At 40.2% G+C, this 27,847-nt stretch overlaps 1 protein-coding gene across 1 annotated transcript in view; it reads right to left on the reverse strand.

Moving 5' to 3' along the window:
* The window catches only part of brinp1 (bone morphogenetic protein/retinoic acid inducible neural-specific 1), a 152,852-nt gene that overhangs the window by 51,963 nt on the left and 73,042 nt on the right, over nt 1–27,847 (reverse strand). The window contains exon 5 of the mRNA XM_086053829.1: nt 13,777–13,946. Within this exon, the coding sequence (XP_085909955.1) occupies nt 13,777–13,946 (170 nt within the window). The remainder of the gene's footprint in view (nt 1–13,776; nt 13,947–27,847) is intronic.

Below are 27,847 nucleotides of genomic sequence, written 5' to 3' on the forward strand. Positions count from 1 at the left end.
ACAAATGCTCAAAACGACCAATGAATCTGAATCTGAGCCGTGATTGGTCGTTGTGAGCAGTTGTGATGTAATTTTCAGTCGATAGAAGACAAAATGTCCGCCCCCACAGATGGCTAAAAACGAGTGGATTAACACTTATTCCACAAAGGCAATATTTATAAGAATGCCCTGTTTCAACTAGTGGGCTTGCATAAAACATATACATGAAAAAATAATGTTTGCATTGACTTCACATTTAAGTTAAACTTTGAAAACACATACCTCAGTTTTTTAAAACATATATATTTTTTATAATATTTAAAGTATCGCAATATGTATCAGATAGCAACCCAAGTATTGGGATCCGTATCGGATCCAGCCAAAAGTGTATCGTCCCAGCCGTACTATATATATTTTACAATACAATAAACCATACCATACTAATACACAATTCATTATTATAGATACAATACACTATAATACAAGACCTCAGTTTAAAAACCACTGGTAAAAAGTATCGGTGCACCTTTTCTAGGAATCAATTTCTGACCTTCCAGTCTCTCTACCACTATAAGACTACAAGCTGTGAAAGGATTTCATTGACAGGAATGCAAAGATGAACAAGCCTGGCATGTGTAAACAATTAGTAAAAGACTTAACGACAAGGTGCAATATTGGTGCAATTATATCTACGATCTTGCCTGGACTGAGAATGATCATGAGGAGGTAAGGTAAGAGCCGCAAAGTATGCAGCCGGAGATGTTCATGATCTGAAAACATCTGGAACCTCAGTCACCAAGAAAAAAGTGACTAACACACAATCTTGCAGTGCCTACAAGGCGCTCCACTGCTCAAGAAGCAACATGTACAGGTCCGCCTTAAGTTTGCCAGTGAACATCCTAATGAGTGAAGACAAGATGTGGGTGTTGTGGTCAAAGCAAAGTGGAGCTATTAGGTATCAACAAGTGCCGCCTTGTTTGGAAGATAAAAACATGTGAATGTAACCCAAAGAACTCCATCCCCACAGTCAAGCATGCAGGTGGACTCATTATTTCAGGCTGGTACGGGGTAACTTCAGTGCATTGTGGGGGCGATGAAAGGAGCCATGCACTGTGAAATAAAATCCCCTTTCCTTGACTGAGGATGGGTCACAAATGTTTTCCATTGTGACTTATTTGTACAAAAATATACAGTAGTGCCTGGGCAACAAAGGGGTGGCTCAAGAAAAAAGCATAAGGTCCTGGAGTGGCCAAATTAGAGACTGGTCATTTCAAAATACATAACATAATTGTTCCTCCCACTGTAAAACAGGCTCTTTGTTTGGAAGGCTTCTCAGCTGTGTTCATAAACCTAATATTTTTGCCAACAATTTAAAATTTCATCTTAAACCCATAAAGAATGGTCTTGCGGGACGTCTGTGGAAGGTTGGAAGAGCGTCTTCATTTCACACTACCTCTACCGAGGCCTCCTAATCTGCCCATCACTTGCTATTCTCTCTTAATGACTTGCTATTTCTGGCCATTGTAGAAATGAAGAGACGTGCTCCTAGCTAATTCTCTGTGCAACGTGGTGTTTAAGATCTCTGAGGACCTTTCTCAAAAATTGATCTCTGAAACACTTTTACTGAAGAGAATCAAATCGCTAGTGAGGAAAGTGTCTTTACCTGGGAGTCTTTCAGGGGATTTTGATTTAATACTGACTATTTACGTGAAAACTATTTATTCACTGATTTAGTGGAGGAATTACATATTCCGGAATTAATTAAACAATTTTTTTCATATAAAAACAGCCATTATTACTGATGGCAAGGTGTAAAAAATTAATTTGTGTTGAGTCTTGCAGTTTTATCAACAGTGGGAATTTACTACTACCAAATTACTATGTCTGTATTGTTTTTCTTCTTATCATCACCATGTAGTCACATTATTGTGTATTTGATTTACACATTTAATTTGCAATTCAGGATTTTTTTTTTCCGAAATCCAATGTGCGTTGAAGGTCTCTTAAAATTATTTTACAAAAACAACAAAAAAAAGTAAGAAAAGAAAAAAGATTTTGCATTTAAGAAAAAAAACATGCTTGCTGAATTAAATTTCAAATTATAAATTAAATGTAATTGAATTGGGTATGGCGGCACGGTGGAAGACTGGTTAGCACATCCGCCTCACAGTTCAGAGGTCGTGGGTTCGATCCCGGCTCCGGCCTCCCTGTGTGGAGTTTGCATGTTCTCCCCGTGCCTGTGTGGGTTTTCTCCGGGTACTCCGGTTTCCTCCCACATTCCAAAAACATGCATGGTAAGTTGATTGGATACTCTAAATTGCCCCTAGGTGTGATTGTGAGTGCGGATGTTTGTCTCTGTGTGCCCTGCGATTGGCTGGCAACCAGTTCAGGGTGTCCCCTGCCTACTGCCCAAAGACAGCTGGGATAGGCTCCAGCACGCCCCGCGACCCTTGTGAGGATAAGCGGAACAGATAATGGATGGATGGATGAATTGGGTATTTGCTCCATAATTAATCCAAAGCATTAATCCATAATTAACTCAATCCAAAATCACCAAATCGTATTTTCAGAAAAACAACTTTTGTATGTGAGCTGTATGTCATTTGTTTTATTTTAATTCAATGGTATAGATTAAAAGTTATACATATATATATATATATATATATATATATATATATATATATATATATATATATATATATATGTATGTCCGTATATATATTATGTCCGCTATAAACCCGGCAGCAAATGATTACGACGGAATGTTGGCTAACAATAACTACGTTCAAGTTTTTATTTTTATTCTAAAATTGGCTTATCTTAATTAGAATCTTGCGGTGCATTTTAGTCAAAGGTACAATCCTGGTGGATTAATGCATTTTTAAACTCTTGTCGTTGTTGTTGTGTCATTATTTCTGCTCTTGTTGCTGCTGCTTCTTCGTTGACTCCTTCTTAGTCTTCTTCGTTATCTTCTTCTTTCTTTGCTCTTCTTTTAAAATGACGAAGAAGGACCTTAGCTTAACTTTAGCTTTGCACAATATCATCAAGAAGGACCTTTGGATAAAATGCAACACGGGATTCTAGTTAAGGTAAGCTGTTTTAAGACAAACCAAAACAAACACTAATTTTATTTGCCAATTTTTCGTAGTCCTTGATGTGCTGAGCACATCATGCTTGTTGGGTGGCTGAGGGTGTTCCGCTCACAACTTCTGAACTCAGCTGTTTATGATCCGCTTATCCGATTTGACTCCGACCGAACGGCACATTTGAATAACGTTATGAGTTTCCGAACAGAACATTGTTCAAAAACGCCGTTCGTTATTAGCGTGGATGGAACTGGCGAGATACAAAAAGGGAAAGATGCTGGGTGACGCTGCGATGATACGCAGCCAATCAGCTCACGGGATGAATCCACTTGTGCTCTCATAGGTCAATCTTGCAATACCAATCACGCACCTTGCCTGAGTGCCCGTGGGTATGTACAAAGCCTCCGAGTCAACTCATCTCTTTGAAACAACGAATCTTTCCGCAAAATGGCTGCCAATATGGCTGTATTTTTTTCATTTTTATTTTTGATGAATACTTTTTGAAAACCTGTGATGCACTGAGGCCGTGAAACTCAAAATGCGAAGTGGCGAGGGATAACTATATACACACATATATATTCACAGAGGGAGAAAGAGAGGGAAATAGTTTGCATATTCTCCCGTGCCTGCGTGGGTTTTCTCTGGGTACTGCAGTTTCCTACCACATTCCAAAAACATGCATGGTAGGTTCATTGGCACCCTAAATTGGCCCTAGGTGTGATTGTGAGTGTGTATGTTTGTTTGTCTCTCTGTGTGCCCTGCGATTGGCTAGCAACCAGTTGAAGGTGTGCCCTGCCAATTGCCCGATGACAGCTGGGATAGGCTCCAGCACGGAATTATGAGGATAAGCGGTTCGGATAACGGATGGATGGAACGGATGGATGGATGTTTTTTTTTTTTTAAAGCGGAAGTCAACCCAAACATATATATGTTCTATTCAGGCCCACTAGTTGAAACACAGCATTCTCATTAATGTGTTCCTGGAATATGAGTTAAGTGACAAAATCCATCAATTCTTAGCCATCTCTGGGGGTGGCCATTTTCTCACTTCTGTCTACTGAAAATGACAACACACACCCTCAGGTCTCAGATAACGACCACTCACTGTTCAGCTTCAGAAAACAGGTGAGCTGTGATTGGTCGTTATCTGAGCCCTGTGAGGTCATTTTCAATTGACAGAAGTGATAAATTGGCCACCCCCTGAGATGGTTAAAAACGGGTGGATTTTACTGCTTAACTCATATTTCATATTAATTTTAATCATATTGTCTTCTTTCAACTAGTGGGCCTGCATAGAACATATTCTTGAAAAAATATGTTTGGGTTGACTTTCACTTTAAGGATTTATCGTGGTTTCATTGTTTTAAATAACCAATACCTGACATTTCAGAAGGGATATGTGGACTTTTGGGTGGGGATGTGTGGAATTATATATCCACTGTTTCTCCCTCCCTACCGTACACTTTCCCATTTTCTACACAGTACGTTTTTTTTTTTTTTTTTTTTTACTAATTGCTAAAAGCAGCTGTTACAGGCACACACGCGCTCATGTTGTTGCTGCTCTTCACCACCCACACAGCAGGAGCAGTAGGGGGGGGGGGGGGAAATGCATATTGAGCAGTGGTGTAAATCAATCTGTGGTAGCTGTATGCACAGGTGACCTTGTGAGCGATGCAGTCAAAGCTCTGCCTGGCAGCCATGCGCAAACCTCACGCCCGAATGCATTAATTTAAAGACACAAATTCACAAGGTTTTGCTGCCTGTCCTCTTGGCCGTGATAACGTTCGAGTGGGTGGGAGCATACACATTATTCCTGATGCACTTCCTGCACAAAACACTTAGAAATGCAAAAGGTGGTATTTGCTTTTCATTAAAATACTCGGCTGGGTGTCTTATTGTTGTCGCTAAATGATCGTCCCTCGCGACTGGAGTCCTGGGTGGCGCAGCCACCCAAACACAAACAACTTGACGTCATTTATTTCTATCAGCGAGAAATGATATTGGTCACAGTGGGAAGGGGCTTTTGGTTGCGCAGGTAAAGCCTGTTTTTTGTTTTCTTGTTGTGTTCTTTCAGTGATGTCACTGTCACTGGGCAAACATTCACTCTTATATGCTAGACCGTACTGTCCTGTACTATCAAACCAAAAAAAAAAGAATACATGTCTGATAAGCCATTCAATTTATTGTAAATGTGTTGTGCTTATTATTTATTTTCATGGCAACTTTAGAGATCAAACAAGATAACACTTGTTTTCTATTAAACACCGTTTGCAGATTTACACATTCCACACCTGTGTTGCAAATATTAGTGAGAAGCCTTTTTTTTTAAAAGAAAAAAGATCAAAACAAGGGTTTTGTTGTGCCATGCCAAGGCAAGGGTTCCTGCCCCTCTCCCTCACTGCTGAGCCAGGCTTGTGCCTCAGCCAGCACAGGTGGAGAGGATTCTAATCAGCCCAGCTCCAGCCACCTTCAATCAAGACGACTGCCTTCAAAAGCTGCTGAGGACAAGCAACCAGTGCTTGAACGTTGACCATTGTGATTACTTTGAAGCTGTATCGCGCTTCAACCTCAAGTTTATGCTACTCAACTTTGTTATTCCTGCAAACCTCGTACTACTTGATCAACTATTAACCACTTCCTATCCTCTCCACCTCTAGACTCCCTCCGTGCTACGACCAGTGTCTATGGCCTCATGATCGCTCCTTGTCTGCTCTCCATTGGAACCACCCTTGGACTTTCTCTAGGCTCGAACCGCCTCCTCTGGACTCAACACACTCATGCACTTAGATTGTTATAGGAATTCGGGTACTAATTAAAACTCCTGTTGTGGACTCTTGGTCTGTGTCTCTGCTTCTGGGGTGCCTGGCACATTTGGCTATTAATTTGTTAGGGGTTAAAAGATTTTCCTTTAAATGTTTCAAGAAGCATTTATTGATTTATAGTACCAAGCGCGCATTTGGAGATAGGCCTTATGTTTATGCTTTCTTTTCAGGTCAGTGTCAAAACATTTAGCAGTTTTTACTCCAAAATTGGATCATTAAACTTCAGTGTAAACGATATAGCTTTTCAGAAACCTCGTCAACTGTGCAAGCTGTGTATAGTATTTGTGCAAGGCACTACCATGTGCGATGACATCAGTCATAGTAGTTATTCAAACACATAGCGTCTGCGATTTGAGGCAGTGTGGTAGCATTATGTTCATATACTGATGAATGTCAGGGTTTGCTGCTATAGGCACACGACTTATACAGCCCATACAGTGTTCCTGTCTATGCGGAAGCTTGGGAAACATGAATGGAGTTGCACGATCAGAAGGAATGCCCATACTGCATGATCTCATTATCTCCTAACCCCAGGCTAGCTTGCTTGCGCATTGTCGGTTTACTGCGTTTGTCTCTGCGGAATCACATCTGCCTCCTTGTTGCCAACGGTGGATACAAGATGGCACAGGTGAGAAAAAAAAAAAAATTCTCATCCCTGATGGAGTAACCTTTTTTTTTTTTTTGCCTGGTAGGACAAATAGCGGAGGAGCTGTGAATGTTTGTTTAAACTAGTGATGTGCTTTCTGGAGACTGCAGTAAACAACATAGCAGCTGCAGAGAGCGTGGTGATGTATAAGTCTTGGATTTTGATTAATGTTCGGATGACGGTTAAAACCTCCTCGGATATTCTGAGGACAGGGAGAGACGCTTGATGTACTGTATTCACCCAGTCTCTTTCACTTGAAATGTTTAGTGGCAAGCAATTGAATATGGTTGACACACACACATGGTGGCCGGTAAGATTTGAGATTTGCCACGAGAGAATTTCACTTAATAAACGCTTCTCAGGTTTTCACTCAACTTTCTAATATCCTGTAATGACTTTGGCGGTATTCAAACAACTGCGGCAAGCACAGCACAGCCGCAATAATCCAAAAGTATTGCTTGCGTTCCACAGAAAGAGCTTAATGAGAAAGCACCTGCACAGATGTCTGCTAATAAGCGACTGATTGTTATGTCCTACTGGCTGTGCTCATGCTTTGTCATGACGCGTCATAACGTTGCCTCATTAACAATTTCATAATGACACGATTCTTCAAAATGACGCACAGAGGAAAAACAACAATTTGACGACATTTCCTCTGATTGATCATGGGGAGTATCCCATTGAGCAGAATGAGTCTACTGATGGATTTTGCTCATCGTCCCATAGGACACACATTGCCTCTGAGAGGAAGAAAGAGTAGTACTAGCTAGAGGAATGTAAGGTAACTGTTAACTTATCTGCAATGGCAAAATACTTGTCCTTGTCATTCCTCGACATTTCACCATGACGTCACACATTATTTTGTGTGTCACCACTATTTAAACCTCCATGTCATCCGACCAAGGCAGAGTGACTGAAACACAGTAAAAGGTTTGAGTGATGATAAATTGCTTTAAAGGAAGATAGAACACTGATTCAAAATGTGGTGTAAATTCCGACATAGTCCACAAGATCATGGAGGGACTGGCTCAATAATGGACTGTTGTGTTGCTTGGATTAATGGAACAGGCGTGCTCTTTTGGCGGTGAAATGGATTGAATGCATTAGCGTTGTCAAAACTACAGCTGACATTCACTCACAGGCTTGTCAATATGTTTTGCTAAATTACTCCAGGACAACCGAACCAAACATTTTATTCATACAGTTGATAGCTGTGAGAAAATGCCTTCCGCAAAATCAACGGTGAAGAATTAACTACCAAACTGTCCTTTTAGAAGGAGTTGGATCTTATCTGTACAGATTTGTACAGGTTCCGCTGGATTAATGTACCGGTAGGTTTTTTTTTTTTTTTTTTTTAAACTTGACTGTTTTCCAAACAGATCGGGGAGGAAAAATCCCTCACCACACAATAGTCTTAGGATAATCCTTCAGAGATATACATTAGCCAGACCTCGGATCGTAAGGAAGTGAAGAACGTTACTGTTGGGCTGAGTTATCAGTTGGTTTGTGACTTGAGTTAGATGGCAAACTAGACACGATTAATCAATCATTGCAAAAAAAAAAAAAACAGGTTAATCAAATGTTTTTTCCTCACCATTGTTACTAGTAAAAAAAAAAAGGCAGGTTTCTTGTAATATTTTGATTTCTCTTATTTTTGTGGTCTTACGTTTTTTTTTTTATACTTTAGACAGAAAACTAGTTAAAACAGCACCCCTGCTGGTTGAAGACAAGTTATATTTTTCACAACACGACTGCAAAGCATGTTTTCGACATTACAACTTCATTTTACTACTCTAACTTTGAGACAACTTTCTCCAAATGTTGAAATGAAAATATATTTATATGTACTGTCTGTTCATAAATTAACATGATACATTTTATTAGTATTTTTTGAACATTTTTTATTGTTCTTCAGGCTTTTCGCAACTCCTAATGTTGCATTTTTTTAAACAAAACATTCTAAAAATGTTTTTTGTTGACAAAAGTTACACGCATTTGTCATCCAACAGCAACAATATGTCACGTTTTATTCCCTTATAAAATTGGTAAATATGCTACGCTTCGGTTCTAAGATGAAGCATCGATCCATCATCAGACACACTTTTGCATTCTTAGGCTGACAGCCAACCACAAAGCTGGCGGCAAACCATCAGTGACCATCTTGCTGAAGGGGATTGTGCAGTCACCAGCTTGTGTCCGTCCATCGGCGGAAATGTGCATTCATTTCCAAATGAGAGCATCTGCTGTCTTCAACATCAGATGGTTATAGCTGATGAATTTACATCAGCTTCTGTGTTTGGTCCAATTTATAAGACAACAAGCTTGAAGTATTTTTATTTTTTGTGTACTTTTTTCTGTTAAGGATCTAAAATACTGTCAGACCAAAGCTTTATAATGATGATTTAATAGTTTGGTGATTAAATATGTTCATAATCCAAGGTTGTTCACACTTGGTTTATTAAAACAAAGTACTCGCATCTTTATGGTGTTCACTCATCCGCTCCCACCAAAAAAGCAAATTTTGAAGTGTGGTCTGAAGTGGAAGTACATATTTAGAGGACAGTTCTGCTGGCCAGTGGAAAACATGTTAGAAACATGACAGTATAAAATATTTGTTCTTTTAAAGGGACACTCATTAATGTACTTACCATTTCATTTTGATCAAGGGTTTGTTGAAAATGTGTATTTAATTAGTGTCTAATTTGAAATTGAACAGGGAGTCGGTCATTTTGGTTTGAAACCGCCATTACTGGTGAATACCAGGGATTGTACTTTGACGAACGCTTTGTTTGGAATTTGGACAAATGTGACACAATTAGAAGCATGTATACTAAACAGCTACACAACATTAAATTGTTTTTTTTTTGTTGCCTACGTCATCTAATGTGGGTGGAGCATGGTGCCAGAGTTTGATGACCATTCCGGATAGTTTTCAGCTGGTATGAGGATGTCGATATGGTAATGGTGAGTCAAAGTGACTGGAAGTTGAGCAAATAGGGTTTCACCGAAATAATGCGTAAAGCTTTGCTTTGTCAGAGTACGACATCCCAGCGGAACAAAATCGACTCGCTTCAACCTGTTTCCGCGTTGACAGGAAAACGTCTCAAACATTTCGTTCGTATTGACACATGCTTTCCATCCTGATTGCAGGTTTGCACTGCAAAGCAGCTCTCACAGCCACACTGAATCAATATTGGAGGAGCAAAGCCCTTGTTCCTTGTGTTTATAGATCCACGGGCTGGACTTTGCTTCCCCTGCACTTTTGCATCACTTTCGCTCTCGTCTGCCATGTGAGCGGAAAACAGCCATTTCTGTCGCCGTTATTCATAGTCAAGGGGTTTTATAAGGCATATAAACTGAGATTAAATTTGGGTTATGTTATGTCTGCAATAATACAGTTGGCTATGCATGGTCTATATTCATGCAGCGCTTGCTCACCGTGATCTGCAGCAAAGTGACTTTTTGTCTTTTTTCTTTTTAAGACAATTCATTTCGGGTCCATAGGCCCATTTTCTTGCGTTTGATCAACATGATATCTGCTTGTATTGTATTACATTATAGGGTTGGATGTGTGTAGTGTAAGAGAACCATTCATAAAACAATTTTTAAAAAGTCTTTCTTTTTCTGACAGTGGTGCTAAATGGTTAACAACCGCAATGCATTCTTCCAGACATACATTGCACAGGTTTTTTTCCCCGCATAACCTAATTATCTAATGCCAACTACAGTCACCTGAAGTGGCCACATTAATAAGACATTAATGAGGTACATAAATTTGTTCAGCTAAAACAAAATCTCTATATTGCTAATCAACTGCTGAAAATGTTACATTCACACTCTAAAAATAGTTGGGTTAAAAATAACACAATTTTGGGTGAAACATGGACCGATCCATGGGTCAATTTGACCCAACTTTCTGGGTTATTTTGCAGAAAACAACCCCCAATTTTTTTTTTCTTTTACAAAAACAACGACCAAAATTGTGCTGTTTTGTACAAAACAACTCAAGAAGGTGGGTCAAATTGACCCAATTTGTGGATCGGTCCATTTTTGACCCAAAATTGTGTTAGTTTTAACCCAACTGTTTTTAGAGTGCATTGTCCAAGGTTTTGTTTTGACTTCATTCATGTGGACTTTTTTTACATTTTTGGGGTAAACGTATTATAAATATTTGCAAAATGCTCTATTGCACTCTTATCATACAAAAATCAATTTGGGATCAATAAATTATTCATATCCTCCTACACAACGCTTGACCAGGCTTGAAAAGCGGCCCGATTTCAAAATGAGTCTGCCGTGAAACGAGGCTTCACAGTGTATCCTCAGCTTTTGTCTCGCATGATGAACACGCTGAAAATATTTTCCAATCTAAAAGGAATCTCTTGTTAAATCGAACTGAACTGTGCATTCTGCCAACCAGTCCAATGTGTGTTACTGGTGCTGTGTCTAGACAAAACACATCCTGAGGAGCTGCTGTGATCTGCACACAGCTGTGTTTTGTCTATCTGCACAGAAAATCGGCATCGCTGCTACATTAGCCTGTTAAAAGAGCAAGAGATATCCAGCAGGAGCTACAAATGAGTCATTACGTCCCGGCAGATGTGATGATATCCGGGATCCCGACGTGCCGTCTACTAAATCGTAGCTCTACGCCCTCGAGCGGTTGTTCCTAAAAATCAGACCTCGTGACATACGCCGCATGTCTGTCACACTTGACAAATACAGTGTCCATTCCACGTCTTGTCTCAAAGCCATCCCAGCCTTCCTTTGACAGCACTCCCAGTCTTGCCTTCCCTCAGAAACTGACTCAGCAGCCACTGTCAGGTTTGCTTAATTTCGCCACGCTCGACTCTCCGCGACCTGCACTCTCATCTGCCACAGCGCCTTAATCCTCTTGTCACTCACCAGCCCCCAAAAAAGATAAGGACGTGAATGAAGGGCCGGGATGAGGAGTTGAGGAAGGAGGTTGCAGTGCAGTTGCAGACTAAACTACTAATAGTATAATAAAGCCTTCTTCTAAATAGTCATGAGAAAAACAAGACATTTCAAGTACTGGTGTAGTGAACACAATCTGAAGTGCATTCCTACTTTTTTGACAAGGTCAAATTCAAGAACATTAATAGCAAGCTTTTCCAAAGGGTGCAACTGTGGTGGTTTCCAAAGGCGCAAAACATGTACTGCAAATAAACAGAAGTGTTACTGATGGAAAGTTCAGCTGAGGAAGTGGGGATTTGTATCCCCCCCCTCGAAACCAGTTTTACTGGCGTCACACTAATCAACTAAAAAATTGGATGGACTTGTCTGTCTTAACAGGATACACGGAAGTCTCAAGGAAGAACAGGAAGTCGGGAGTGAAGCAGCCAAATTTCAATGTTTGTACAAACTCGTACTACACTGATTTTTTTTGTGTTGAATTTACCTATATTTCATCAAGATACATTTTTTTAAGTACACGTATAGTCTACTTAAAAAAATGTATGTAAGTATGTAATGTAAGTACATGTATAGTCTACTTAAAAAAAATTATCTGGATCCAGATGATTTTATTTTGTGTAGCCACTTGATGAAATTAAATTAAGTAAATTCAACATACCACTTTTTTCAGTGATAGGGGAATTTGTCTGGGTGGGCCCCAGATGGAAGCAGGTATGATAAACAGCTAAGGGACGCTTAATTGCTAAGCTTTACTGCCTATGCAATTTAATGTGTGCGGGACACGCCGTCAACGCCATGAAAGTGGCGTTGCGAAGGTCTTCATTGTTGTTGGCAACTTTAACTGTCTTTTCTCATTGAGGGATTCAAATTAATACAAAAGAATAAGTTGACTAATACATTCTCATTACTTTCAGGAATTTTGCAGCCCCTCCCTCGTTGCGGTTAACGGTTAATATAAATATATACATACTCAAAATTACTTGTTTGCTTGGTCACTTTGGTGGAAACAACTAAAGTTTGCTAACATTATTTGTCATTCTAATGACTCTTTCAAATATAATTAAATTATTGTTACACTAAGTTCTAACCAAACAAACTTAAAACACATTTTGTACAAATTGATCACTTACATGAAATATGGAACCCGCTTTTACCAACATCATTTAAAGGACTAAATGTGTTTTTTTTTTACTTGTGTTTTTTTCATGTTTCTGTTGAATATCACACAGCATACACAGACCATCAGTTGTCAAAACTGAAAGAGCACATCCGGCATCATGAAAGGCTTTAATGCAGACTTTTTTCATTCATGTGAGCTCTTGTCGCTTGTTGAATAAGTGATTTCGAGCCAATGTTCACTTTTTTGTTCTATAACGCGACATTTGGCCCAGCGTTGATGATTGAAACAATTCAAGAGATTAACAGTCACAGAGGGCGTTTACAAGTAGCAAGGAGTGCGACATTTCATTTTCTCTGTAGTTTGGTCTATTTCTAGTTTCATTCCATTTAAGAATTGCGTGACTTTGGAAAACCAAATAAGTCCAAATAATTTGGAGCGCCAGGCCTTGAAATAAACAGCTTGTTGTTCAGCGCTTGTATGGGTCATGTAATTCCATCTAGCACTGATTGCTTTCACTTTAAAAATAAAGCAATATGCAATATTGAGTGTGCTTGCTTGTGGTTTCTCCCTGTACTTCAAATACATTACTGTAGGTAAAACAAAATCATATCTTCGACACCTTTGAGTAAAGGTTTGTATATGGTGAATTATGTGAAAATATTGGCCAACTTGACAACTGTTTGTGGTCAAAGAAACACATGACGTCACCCTTCCAGAATAATTCATCACACCGCACTGACACAAGGAACTTTAATACTCATGCTATTGCTTTTCAAAAAATAAAAAAATAAATAACTAAAGTACGTGCCGGCAAGGTCATTGGAGAGAGGTGGCCTGTTGTCCTGGGGCCCTGGGCAGTATTATTTATTCAACATACAGCTGCATGCATTGCGTTATAGCACTTTCTTCACACTAGGCTTCTACCTGTAAAAATTGCATTATGTATGTGTGGCATGATGTGATTCATGCTGCGTGTAATAAATCACAACGTGTTATTTGTTCTCTCCTGCCTTTAGATTGAACAAGCAGTTTCATATGGAAATATGAGAACAGCAGCAAATGCTTTCAATGATAATAATAATAATGATAATGTAACATGTCGCACATTTCATTAATGTAAAGCATTGGGTTGTTGTAGTCAACGGATTGTGGACAGCATTATGTGGTTATTATTAATGAGCAACCAACCTTGATGGCATTGGTGGAGATCTGGATCTCGTGCAGCTTCCTCATCGTGCCGTCGCGGTCGATGAAGTAGGAGGAGGCCAGCTGGTGGAGGGCTTCCACATTTTGAGTGGCATTGGCGAGCTTCCTGTCCAGCTTGTTTTTGGCCAGGTACATTGTCAGCGCCTCCTCCCCTACAAGGGAATACATGTAACATCAGTTATTACCAAGAACACTGTAAAAACAGTTGGGTTATTTCACTAACCCAATTTTTGGATTGTTTGTGTTGGGTCAAAATTCTGGGTTATTTCTTAAAAATGAACCCAATTGTTGGTTCAAATTAACTATATATTGGGTTATATGCCGGTAATGTTTTATGCTCGGTCAAAAAACAACCTTACAGGCCCATACACAGGTGCCAGATGTACACTTTAATTAAGTATGAATGCCGGCCATGACAGCCACCGACATACCGTTCATATGTCTACACACGCAGCATCGTGGTCAAGTCAACGACACTTTTGACATTTTGATTTCTTCATTTATCACACTGTTTGGGGAAGTACTTCACACATTGTAATCTTTTGAAAATGAGTTGCCTTGTAAATGAGTGTGTGTGTTGGACAGGACGAGTGCTGTAATCGCAAAAAAAAAAAAAAAGGCATTAGTCTGCCGCCATTGTAGGATGTGACATTTCACAAGAACTGTGCGTTCTCCAAATAATGTTCCATATTAACTTTATGTCTTTACTGTAATCCACAGGAACATTTTTATGATTACCGGAGTGGTTCTGGTTACCTTGCTTGGAGATTGAAAACTGTTGAGCGCAACTCTCCTCAGGAGGGTAATATATCTCAACACAATGTTCAAGATAGACCCATAACTCATCACAGCCCGTGTGAAAGTGTGAGACAGTTGTCTGGGGATGACCGCAAGGAAGCAATGCTCGGTTTAAATAACTGAAATAAATTGTATACCATTTTACAAATGCATCTGATGCACTGATTTGCATTTCCTGGCTGACAGCCAATCAGAGTTATTGTCACTTTATTGTCACTGACACCACTTTAATTCTAAACACTACTTTTTAATTTAGATTTGTTCTCGCTTCCACCGTGAATGTGCTGAACAAAATTCTGGACACGTATACATTCTACGTAATGAAACCATAACCGAGGACCGCACAACAAACAATGACCTCCCTGCCATGTTAACATACAGATAGCACCAAGTAAGCCGAGATGAAATTTGACTGCCTCGTGACCATGGCACATGCTTAAGGGCCGATTAGTGGGCCATACTAAAATCCACTTCCTCCTTTGCTAAATTGAGCCGTTTTTTTTTTTTTTTCCCATCATACCCTACTGTTATTGTTGCTGAAATTATGTCAACATCAAGAATGGTGTGCCTGAAGATAAAGATACATTTTTTTAACTTTCACTTGTTGTTATTAGTACATTTTTGGGGAAAGGGCAGTATCATTAGAATTACAAATAAATAAAATAGTGGAATAACCCAAGTTTTTGCGTTGTTTTGACCCAATTTATTGTGTTCATTTAACCCTTAATTTTGGGTCAAAATGGAATAACCCAATTTGTTGTGTTCCTTTAACCCTAAAAGTTGGGTCAAAACTGAATAACCCAATTTTTTGGTTAAAATTGACCCAAGTCTCGGTCGGTCCTTTTTTAACACAACAGTTGGGTCAAATTTAACCCCAAAATAGTTATTTTTGAACCAACTGTTTTTAGAGTGAATGTGGCTTTTTACATGACACGGTTCAATTTATTTTTTGGGTTCCGGATCCAGTTTGTAGATTTGCAACAGAAGCTTTGGTGTAATTTTCTTTCTATTTTTTAAAGCCTAAATAGAATCATACATCAAACCAACCAATTTCTATAGACTAGGGGAGCTGGAGTATTTCCCAATTGACTTCAAGTGAAGGGCAGAATATACCTTGAAGTGGTCGCCAGTCAAACGCAGACCATGTTCACACATTGTTTATTGGCTCTTATCAATTTTAGGACTAGAAGGAGATATGTGATTTCCACAAGTGAAATGATGTTCGAGTCAGTGGAAAAACTCTGTAATCTCTGTGATAGTCATTCTAGTCAGGCTTATCTATTAAGACAAAAAAAAAAAACAAAAAAAACAGACAAGCAACATTTAGCCGGAGAACCCAGATGTCCCACTTTTTCAGGAACAAACTCCACACGTTTGCTGCTTCATCCCCAGTTGGCATCTACACAATTGCCCAGAGAAGGCCCAGCTTTACTCTGTTGGGATGGAATTATTTCTATAAAAGGGATGGCGTCCATACAGGAAGGCCCTGTAAGCAAGTAATAAGACAATGCAATGACAGAAATAGCAAGTCAGCTGAATGCATGACTGTTCCTATGATGGTCTAATCACTTGAAAAGGACTGGGCACACAGAGCATGTACTGTACTGCCTTACTTGCTTGTTAGACTAATGCATTGTGTGCGCCGTATACAATTTAATGACATGATCATCGTGTCACACGTTTCTGTTTATGATGGCTCCACGGGGGGAATTTAGCACATTCTTCTTGCCGAGCTACTTCTTTTGTACTTGTACTACCAATTTGTCATCTCATTGATAACGAAAGAAAAAGTGCACCCAATGAAAAGAAGCAAAGGCATATGTGACCTTGTTGTTCCAGCATGTTGGTACTTTGCCTGTATTGCAGAATGTCTATCAGAATTAAACCGAACACACCTAATGAGCAGTGTCGTCGCCAAAATGAATCTCCCACTAATACTTACTGAGATAGACATCGGACTTCTAATTAGAGGGGAGTTTCAAACAATTGTAACAAAGTTACACTTCATCATTTGATTATGCTCACAACAAAAGTCGCTGTACCTTCAATCTCATCTATGATAGTGTGATGATAAACATAGAATGTGACATGGGATTTATTGCGACATAAAAGAGCGCCTGGCTACTCAGGACAATGTGACGTATACAAGTATTAACTACAAACTATATCAATTGAGACATTTTAATAAACAGACACTAACATAAGTAAAATGTAGTAACAAATAATAATGGCTGAAATGACAAGCATGGATACGACAAGTAAAGTGCCAACAAAGGAATATTTTTACAGTACTGGATTAGTTTATTAAACAGCAGTGGCTGAATGAACGGAATGTAAGGACCGAAGTGCTTTAAAGATACTCGGACGGACGTGTCGGAGGACGATCATTTTTATGAATAAGGACGGACGGACGAGGATGGAAGGGTACCCAGTTCGCAGACAGAGGATTGAAAAAGGGTTGAGTACCCATCTCTGATACAGTTAGAAATATCCATAGTATTTCTAGTGTCTATAATTGCAACACAATAGTGGTTTGTAGTAAGATTTAAGGCCCATACCAAATTCACCACTGTCACTGTTAAACAGTACATTCCAGGCAAGCAACAACAATGCACAAGATGGGTGCAAAAAGCTGAGTGAGCCCAGCAGTATACCTAAAAAAAATGCCACTAGGTAGTATTGTTGCTCTGTAAATATTCTGTCAGGTATTCTGATATGGTGAGTCATTTTATTTTATTTTTATTTTGTTCTACAGTGGTTAGCTTCTTTTTAGACTAACAGTATATGACTTGTGTGACACAAAGTTAGATGAAACATTTTTTTATGAACAATTGTTAGCTGCTTCTACCACCGCATGTAGCACACATACATTGCTATAAAAAGCCAAAATCCATTCGACGCATTCTCATAATATATAATAATAAAGATCTTGTTTTTCCCCAAATTTTGTATGGCCATTTGAAGACTGTATTTAAACTGAATAGGAAAAAGGCTGTAAACCAATCTCAAACAGGGGGTGAAATGTGAATGCACTGAGCCGTAACACATCCAAATATTTACCCGCCGTGCAGCAATCGCTGGTGATTTGCATGTCATACATTTGTTTGTTGACACATTCTCAAAAGGTTTGCGCTTTGCGCATTCTATAAAACATCATGTTTATCCACATCTCATTCTGACGAGCGCGAGGAGCAAACAAGCAAACAGCCCCGCTTCAATCCCACGGCCTCACGTGACCTCGTCTTTCCAAGATTGCGGTTCAACGAAAAGGCAAATGCGCACGCCCGCGGCCAAGTTGGAGAGTGTCACGCATGTTCACATCCGCGGCGCCCTCCAATGCTTTATTTGTCCCGCAGCGATACATGTGAATTGGTCACTTGACTTGTGGTGACCGAGACTTGCAGTCTGGTGCCTGGTTGGAGTACAAAATCTCCTTGCCCCCCTCGGGGCCCTGCCAAATTAGTGAAATATGGTGCACATAGACTGACAAGTGGGCCCCCTCGTGAGCAAAGGCCCGATTATTGGGTGTCGATAAAAATGTACCTTTGACTGTAGTCTCTACATTTATTTGAGCTTGGAAACCACTGGCCCTATCTTTGTAGACAGGCAGTCGGGGGCTTGGTGTAAAAACTGGCGCATCTTCCTTTTTTTGTGCCGGGGCAAGTCTAGTTCATTGTGTTTGTGGATTTGGCAGACTGCGCTGTGCCTCGCTGGGCATTCCGGCGGACCGAGTGCACTTGAAATTACACGCCACTGCCGCACCTGACAATTGGTTGATAGAAAGAGCACTAGACTTTAGACCAGGTCAAACCAGGTCTAAGTTGTGGCGCAGATGGTGTAACGTGATTTTGGTGGATTTGATCCAGGCGCAGGCAGACAGATTCTACTCTCTGCTTATCTGTGAGGTGGATGCCATCATATTTCATTCATAAATATGACATCAGTGTGCAATGAGCCCTCTGGATCATTGTAGAAATCAATTCATTGAATGCATTATTTTTATTATTACCATTCATATTTTTACGAGCACCCCCCCTGACCACAGCACAATGGGGAGGGTGTCTGCGGGTGTGCGTGTGTGTGTGCGTGTGTGTGTGTGTGGGTAGAGGGGGGATATAATTTTATCAATTAATCAGAAAAAAATCAAATAAAGTTAACTTGTAGTTTTTGAGTAGCGATTAACTAATTTACCATTTTACAGGACCATGATTAATGGGGATTTCAGATTCAGTCAATGTGACGTGAAAAAGAACGACAGCCGATTAGGATGAGATCTCAAGCTGGCGCTGTTGCTGGACAGAAATAGAGGAGCAACTGAATGTGTTGAGTAGTTGTATAACATCTCTACAAATCATTTACCTCAATCAAAATAACCATGAGAGGCATGCACAACCAAAATGTTGTGACGAGATAAGCTAATAGTTAGCCTAGCTTACTCTATTTCTTCTTTGTATTTTCCGGTAGTCTGGATGCCTCATGCTGCCTCTCACAGGTCAGTCTTGGCACTACTTGGGAGTGAAGACTTGTTGGTATTGCCGGTATAGGTATTCTCTGTATTTGTTATCTTGAGTACACCACACTCTATAAGAGCACCCATGCTAATTTTCATGTATAGTCTCTTCTGTTTTAAAAATCTGTTAAAATGTTTAAAATCTGTATGTGCACATCCCGCTTCAAATGCACTACTGCACACTACTAATATTCCTACATTAAGTTCTTTATAGGAAGCTACCGTTGCGTGAAGCTTCATAAATATTTCTGGTTATTGCCTCTACTCTAGCAATAAATTACTATTACAGACCACACTGCTTGCCCGTAATCACAATTAATGCGCTTGGGTGGACCTTTTGTTTAAGCCGTTTAAAAACAATGTAGTGTATCACCTTGAAAGCCCCCCACTAAGTAACTACGTGCATATTTTTGTAAATGTAAGTATGGTGATGACAACAAGGGTAGAGGGTGCAAGTAGAGTTTTAAAGTCATGGAAATTAGGCTGGAGCCCTCTGTTCCATGTTAATGCTACATGTGTGGATCACCTGATGGCAATCGCCAATGTAGTGTGTGTCTCTTGCACTGACACTTTCATTTTACATCTTCGATTGAAACAGTATACAATAATAAATGCATGCCTGTGTGAAAGCCACATGCATGTATAAGCTCTCAAAGTATTTTCGAATTATGTTTCTATCTGCTACAGGGCCTGAGATATTAATTATTTTGTAGGTGTTGAATTTCTGGGAAAACTTCTATAGCCGCCCTTAGGTTTTGGGGAGCTTTTGAGCCAGGCGGTTTAGGCCTTAATTGGTTAGTAAAGAATAAAACATGCAAACAATAAAAAAAAATTACAAACTAGTGTGAAGCAAAGTTCTCAGACATTCTCGGTCTCATGCTGCTGACATATTCACTCATGTAGGCAGCACCTCATCACCAAGCCAGATTTGCCCTGTTTGTAGTCAAAAACCTGAAAGTAAACCCCTATTTGAGGGGGTTAGGGACGGAGCCTTGCCGCGAATGGCAAAAAAAAAAAAAAAAATGTGAGTAATTGTGTGTAAGTGTGGCCCCTAAATTGCCTATGCTCATAGTTTAACCCAGGAAAAGACCATTAAACTACTTTCCTAAAATAAGCTAAAATAAGTTCAAACACATTTATTAATAATAACCTTAAAAATAAATTTCCACTAACAACCCAGGCTAAACTTGACATACACATATGTTGCCTCTGAGTCAAGATGTATCACTTCAACAATATTTCCTTGACACCAATGATTACTTTCCCATTAGCGCGGGCTTCTGCCATCTTGTGACATTTTAAGACATGACAGAAAGTGTAAGGTTTTCGTAGAGGAGGACCCAAACGCAGGAGGCAAAATGCTGTGCAATACAAAGTATTTAATTTAAAACAAAAGGCAAACAAGGTGTTGGTATATATATAATACCAAACCAACAAAAAGGTTGACGTCCAAAAAAACCAACAAAGATCAAAAACAAACTAAACAAACACTAGGACTAGAACTATGACTATGACTGGACTGGAAAACAACAAAACTAACCAACAAGGACTGAAAGAAAGCGGGCAATTAAATACAGACAAGTTGACGGTACAACGAGGAACACCTGGACAAGACACAGAGGGTAGGAGGAAGCTGGTTGGCTAACACAAGGGACCGGGGTGACAAGCACAGGTGGACTCAATAACTTAATGAGAGACAAAGGAACACAAGGAAAAACATGAAACTACAGTCAAAAAACAAACTCAAAACACAGACCATAACAGAAAGACCACAAAAAGAACACTGTAGGTGAGTTCTTCGGCAAATAGCTGAGGATAACACAAAAGAACAACACAAGTAAATAGATGATTTTGCGAATAGTAAACTGCTGATAGGGTGGGGGCTCACTTTACTTTTCTTCATATTTGGGGAAAATATTATTCTCTGGTGGATTGATTGTTCAACATCATTCTAACACACATTTAGGTGCAGTGACATTTGTATATGCAAGGTGCATAAATGGGCCTTCATCACAAAAACAGATTTGAATTGGGTCATACAAATCTAACAAGAATGTCCAACCATGTCCGGAGCATTACAAGTTGTCTGCAGAAAAGCACAAAGACCTGAAATCGGTGAGTGACATGACCAAAAATAGCAGCGTGGACCAATTTTACCAGATACTCCTTCACATCCCTACAAAATCAGGTCCACCACGTTCCTGCAAAACAATCCCCGGCAACCCCAGCCGAGTCATTTCAATAAGCCATTTCAGTGAGCGTGCCACTGAGCACGGAGGACCGTCGCAACCAAAGCACCTCGGATCCAATCACAGGTTGTGCGTTTACGAGAGGGAAGTGGAATGAGCTCTCGCTCTCTTTCCCCTCAGCCGAAATCTATATTGTGTTGCTTGTTGACACTAAAGAAGTAATCTACTTGACAACCCACTCGTTCTGTTCAACAGGTTCGGCGCTCTGAATCAATCACTTGCGTTTAAGTTCCACTGTGCGACTTGTCAGATAAATTGTCTTTATTCCTAGCAGCCCTTATGCGGAAGAAAATGCAGTTGTTCCAAATGCGCGCCTTTTGCCTTACCGTAACTACCTGGAACATTTTATACGGCATCAGATAGAAACCATTGTGGGTAAACAACATGATAAGTGACATATGAGAGGTGTATAGTGACTCAACTGTAGATGGTGGCGAATAATTTGGCAAGGTGGGGGCGGCCATTAGTGGGGATGCATTCATTTTATACAATATTCCTTGTAGAGAAACCTGAAGAGAACTGTGAACAACCACACATCAGAACACAGAGACAATTTACGAGCTCGGGTAGGTACTACTGTTTTAGTTAGCAACAGAATTTAAGTGGCCTCAGCTCTTAATGTCCACGTGTGAACTCAGGTAATTATTACTTTATTACTAAGAGGAAAAAAAAAAGGACTTCAATACGACAATACAAATTATGTGAAGTGAAAGTGGAGTTTAAAACCAAATAGAATGAAGTTCTATGGGGAAATGCAGTGAATCAAAGGAAGGCAGATTGAAGTCACAGAGCATGGACACACAAAACTGTGGAGTGATCAGACACTTTGAAACCAGTTTATGTGCTTCGCTAGATGCTGCAGATTTTTTTTTTTTTTAGCAATAAAGTTCAAATGAGCTCAGCTCTTTTAATGTCTGCGTGTGAACGACAGCGTCTGTGATTAGAAATTGGTTGGGGTTTTTTTTCTGACAGAAAAATAGAGATGCGTAATTGACTATAGGACGTTTATTCAAGGGAATGTGGTAGGTTAAAATGACATTAGCACAACTGAATGTCAAGTGAAACCTATGAAAAACTAAATCAAATAAGTATGTATAACGTCAGCAAAATGGCCACATGTCAGACATAGAGACTACATACATCTGCCTTGTAGGGGGCGGCCATTTTGTCAATGATATCACAGTTGCTTGGGGCTCAGGTAACAACTAATCACAGCTCAGCTTCAGAAAACAGGTGAACCGTGATTGGTTGTTACCTGAGCCACGAGCAACTGTAATGTCATTTTCAGTGGACAACAAGTGACAAAATGGCTGACCCCTGAGATGGATAAAAATGGGTGGATTTTGCTTCTTGACTTATATTCCACAAATGCAATTGTAATTATTGAATGTCGTGTTTAGACTAGTGGGGGCGCATACAACATATTATTGTAAAGACATTTTTGGGGTGTTTCCATAAAGCGGAAGACCCACTTTAGTACTACCTGGGGAACTCATTTATAATTTACAGTACGACTCCACACGTCAATTCATCTGTGTGAATGTTAATGTAATTCACTGCTGCTGTTTTTGTTAGCAATGGACTTTGCAATGAACTATTTAGGTCAATATGTAAATGGATGGCACACCCGGTAACTAGTTGGATCGCGGCGTCTACGAGAGGCACGGAAACTATTTGATGATATATGCTGGATCTGAAACAGCTTTAGCACAATAGCCAATCCACCCTCCGCGGTAAATTTGATAGCAGTAGCAGCCCCTAGCATTTATATACCAGCCCAGTTGTGCAGTAAATCTCTCGCAATCCAAAAAGCTCTGGGCGTGGGGGCACAGGAAATGAGCGCTGTAAAGTACACTGCGAGCTTCTGTTCTCAACTGCTAAGGGGTATACGACAGAAGTGTGGAACATTTACGTAGAGCCGCTTTCATAATTTTGTCAGTTATGACTATGCTTTATACGGGTACTGTTTTTGTTGGAAGGTCTGATATGCTGAAATTCTTTTAAGTTCCAACCCACTCAGAGCAACTGTCAAAAGCCACCATCGTCTCTCTTCAAAGCATTTGCACCTGATTGAACATTCGCTCTGGGTCAGATATAGTCCAAATGTACCAATAAAAGGGAAACACTCAGTAATTCATGAGTATTTGACCAAAGATCTGAAGCGGACTGTCATTCATCCCATACATTGGCAGCTGACTTTCAAATTTAATTTGTTCCCTGACCAAACTTATGAATCAATTCTCCCCATTGAAATGAATGAATTAATCTGTTCCAGCACCCAGCCCAAAAAAAAATCACATTTTTTTACCTGATTTTAATAAAGGAAAAGAGTAAGTCGTTGCATAAAAACATGAAAAAGGTGAATGAAATAAATAAACTAGTTTAAAACACTGTATTTGTGACATTAACCCATTAAGCCCGGGAGCGCATAACCGCGTTTCTACCACTAGGGCCGGGAGCGCTGTTGCGTCTTTCTACCTTTCAAAGCGGTAGAGCGGATACGTCACTGTCCTTTTTTAATCCAATTCTCTGTCTCTTAGCCAACTTAATGCATCAGAATATACACGTGACGGTGTAGCAAGCCCGCGGAGGATGTCGTGGAATTTTTTCGAGCCGTAGGTAGGCTAATGGCGGACGCCGCCGATCACCGGGAGCTCTGGTTAAAGTAAGTAATGGCAGTGATATATTGACGATGTGCACGACCAGTGGAACTAGTCGAACGTGAAATGATATGGTTTGTAGACAATTACGATATTGATGTCTTTGTAACAGAATAGAGGATGGTAATTACCACTCAATTAAAAAAAAAAAAATTAAAATAGTGCTTCTCTTGCACTGGCACGTTATTTTTACATCTTCGATTGAAACAGTAAATAATAATAAATTCTGCCTGTGTGAAAGCCACTTAATTCTTTTGGAATTATGTTTCTGTCTGCTACAGTGGCTGAGATATTAATCATTTTGTAAGTGTTGAATTTCTGGGAGAACTTCAGGTTTTCAAGGGTAATTCCAAAGGCGACCTTAGGTTTTGGGGAGCTGTTGAGAAAGGTGCCTTAGGCCTTAATGGGTTAAGATGTTTGACCTAGTGAGCAACAGGAGCTTCATTCCGGGATGTCCCAACACGACTGATTTGTCTACGTGTCAGCATAATATTAGTATTAGCCCAATATAACTACTTGCAAGTGTTCTCATTTGGGTTTTTTTGTGTGTTGGACTGTTAGTCCTGATCAATCAACAGGTCAAAGTGCACATCCAACTACAGTTGTCCTTTTTATTTCACTTCATTTGATCTCACACATTTTGTTTCACAACACAAGCAAAACATTTGACTTAGCATCAGCTTTTCACTCAAAGTAGTTGGGGCACTTATAATTGAAGATACCAATGTACGCGTTAAAAATTCAAGGTGATAGTTTGACAAAGCAAAATATTATAATTGCCATTGTTGTAGCTGTGCGAAATAATCAGTCAAATGCTTCAGACTTGGTACAAATGGCAAATTGACCAGAATTTGGGGGAAATTATATCTCTAATGTTGCACAAAATGTCACAAGATGTCAGGAAATATTGCAAAAGCAGCAAAGATGAATTTGCATTTTTGTTGGCTTTTTGTGGGCAGATATTCCAGAAGGTGTAAAGCCATCACAGATACCTGCAACTAGTTTTAGCAATTTCTGAGCCTTTTAGTCATCATGTGCTATGATATAATGTCATCTATCTTTGATGTAATGTTTTCCAGTGCTGTCAGAGCTAATGCTAGCGAGCGCAAGGCCCGGGTTTTTAACCAGCTCTCTGCTAGTCAGTTCTCTGATGCCTTTGATCAGCTTTGTGTTTCCTCTTCAAACACAGAGGAGCTCAGCCCTTGGTTCCATTCATCTTGCCTTAATATTTTGGACTCCGTTGCTCCATTAAAAATTAGGCGGTAAAAAATTTGGCCGGAGCCATGGTTGAATGAGAGCACTCGCACAGCTAAACAGGAATGCCGCAGAGCTGAACGCAGGTGGAAAAAAGACAGGCTGCAGGTCTCTTATCAAATCCTAAAGGACTGCTGGCGTTGTTACCAGAGAAAGGTGAAGGAGTCCAAGAGAGACCATTTGTCATGTCTGATTCAGGCAAATCGCCAAAATCCATGTGCCCTATTTAAAACAATCGACTCTGTTCTCAAGCCCCGTCAACCGACTTGCATGGACTTGTCCCCTGAAATGTGGGACAAATTACAAATTCTTGTAGTTTTTCATTGAGAAGGTTGCTACAGCTAGGGCTCTTGTTTCGAACGCCACATTTGACGCCTCTGTCCAAGTTCCTTGTTCAGCAGTGTTGGATTCGTTTGAGCCGGTTTCTTTGACGTTTTTGGAGGAAGTGGTTTGCCATATTAAACCATCGCGCTCCCCTTATGACTCCATTCCTCCACACTTCTTTAAAGAGATTGTCCCAACAATTGGTAAATCGGTTTTGGCCATTATCAACAGCAGCCTGTCTTCTGGTGTGGTCCCCCAACAGTTTAAGCATGCTGTAGTGCAACCTCTGCTGAAAAAATTGGCCTTGATCAAGCCGTGCTATCAAATTTTAGACCCATTTCCAAGCTGCCTTTTATGTCTAAAATTCTGCAAAAAGTGGTGCACTCACAGCTAAGATCATACTTGGATATACACAATGTCATGGAAGTTTTCTAGTCAGGCTTCAACCTTTCACCTTAGACAGCTGGCTAAGGTAAAGCCCCTCCTTTCCCATCAGCACTTAGAAACAGTCATCCATGCCTTTGTTACATCTCGGCTAGATTACTGCAATGCACTTTATTTTGAAGTCAGCCAGTCCTCCCTCAAACATCTCCAGTTGGTCCAAAATTCTGCTGCCCGTCTACTAACTGGAGCTCGTAGAATGGAGCACATAACACCAATTCTGTCCTCCCTTCATTGGCTCCCAGTGCATTTTAGGGTTCAATTTAAGATTGTCTTATTTGTCTATAAGTCATCAATTGGCCTGGCCCCAGTGTACCTCTCTGAGCTCCTCCACTGCTACGCACCTTCCAGCAGCCTCAGGTCTGCGGACCAGGCCCTGCTCGAGGTGCCGAGGACCAAGAGGAGCCTCAGAGGGGATCGAGCCTTTTCAACTGCTGGTCCTTCCCTCTGGAATGACCTCCCATTGGTTGTTAGGCAAGCCCCCTCTCTGTCCATTTTTAAAACCAGGTTGAAGACACATTTCTTTTCTCTGGCTTTTGATCAGACCTGAAATTTTCAGCTCTTTTACGGTGTCAATTGTATATAGTGTTTTATGTTGATTCATTGGCTTTATTTATTTATATTGTGTGTATTATTTATTTATATCTATATTTATTATTACATGTATCACACGGTGGTTGATTGGTTAGCACGTCCGCCTCACAGTTCAGAGGTTGTGGGTTCGATCCCGGCTCCGGCCTCCCTGTGTGGAGTTTGCATGTTATCCCCGTGCCTGCGTGGGTTTTCTCCGGGTACTCCGGTTTCCTCCCACATTCCAAAAACATGCATGGTAAGTTGATTGGACTCTCTAAATTGACCCTAGGTGTGATTGTGAATGCGGATGTTTGTCTCTGTGTGCCCTGCGATTGGCTGGCAACCAATTCAGGGTGTCCCCCGCCTACTGCCCGAAGACAGTTGGGGTAGGCTCCAGCACGCCCCGCGACCCTTGTGAGGAGAAGCGGTATAGATAATGGATGTATCACAGCCTTTTATTATTTTTTTATGTATTGTATTGCTTGTAAAGTGCTTTGTTACAGCTCTAGCTGTTATGAAATGCGCTATATAAATAAAATTGTATTGTATTGTATTGTATATCACATTACATTTTTTTGTCTATTCATCCACCGTATTAGGGTTGCACGATATTGGAAAAAAATAACATTGCGATTTTTGGGGGTTTGCGATATATATTGCGATATTAAAAATAGAAGAATTTTCACCAGATGACTTGAATAGATTTTTTGGGGAATAATTTGGTGAACTCACCATGACATCATTGTATTCATATAGGGGCTTGTGACGGCGATTGCAGCAACAACGGTGAGGTACTGTTGACAAAGGATGTTTTGTTGTTCTGAATCTTCCTTTTTACAGCCAAAATACTTTCATATTTTGGATGCTGACTTTCTTTTGGGGACTAAATCCACTGCCGCATCTGCGGCTGTCGTCTCCTCCATGTCGCCTGTCAGTTTTTCCAGAGCAGACAGCAGTGGCTGTGAGAGTGGAGGGGGAGGGGCCGGTGACTGATTGGCAGGAGGGAGGGGGTGAGCGAGACAGGCTGTGTAAGAGCACGGAGTAGCTTGCTGCTTTTGTGAAGCAAAACAAAAGTTTGCATGTTCTATGAAAAAAAAAGTTAAAACATCGCACGTCCTACGATGTGACTATCGCGCATGCGCACATCGCAATCGCGATGTTCAAACGACACATCGTGCAAGCTTACACCATATTTATATTTGCTTTTACTTAGCTTTGTTTTACTAATATGTTCTCAATTGCAA

Source organism: Filicampus tigris, chromosome 15, assembly GCF_054856515.1.
Source record: "Filicampus tigris isolate MCC_2025a chromosome 15, RoL_Ftig_1.0, whole genome shotgun sequence".
Taxonomy (NCBI): Eukaryota; Metazoa; Chordata; class Actinopteri; order Syngnathiformes; family Syngnathidae; genus Filicampus; species Filicampus tigris.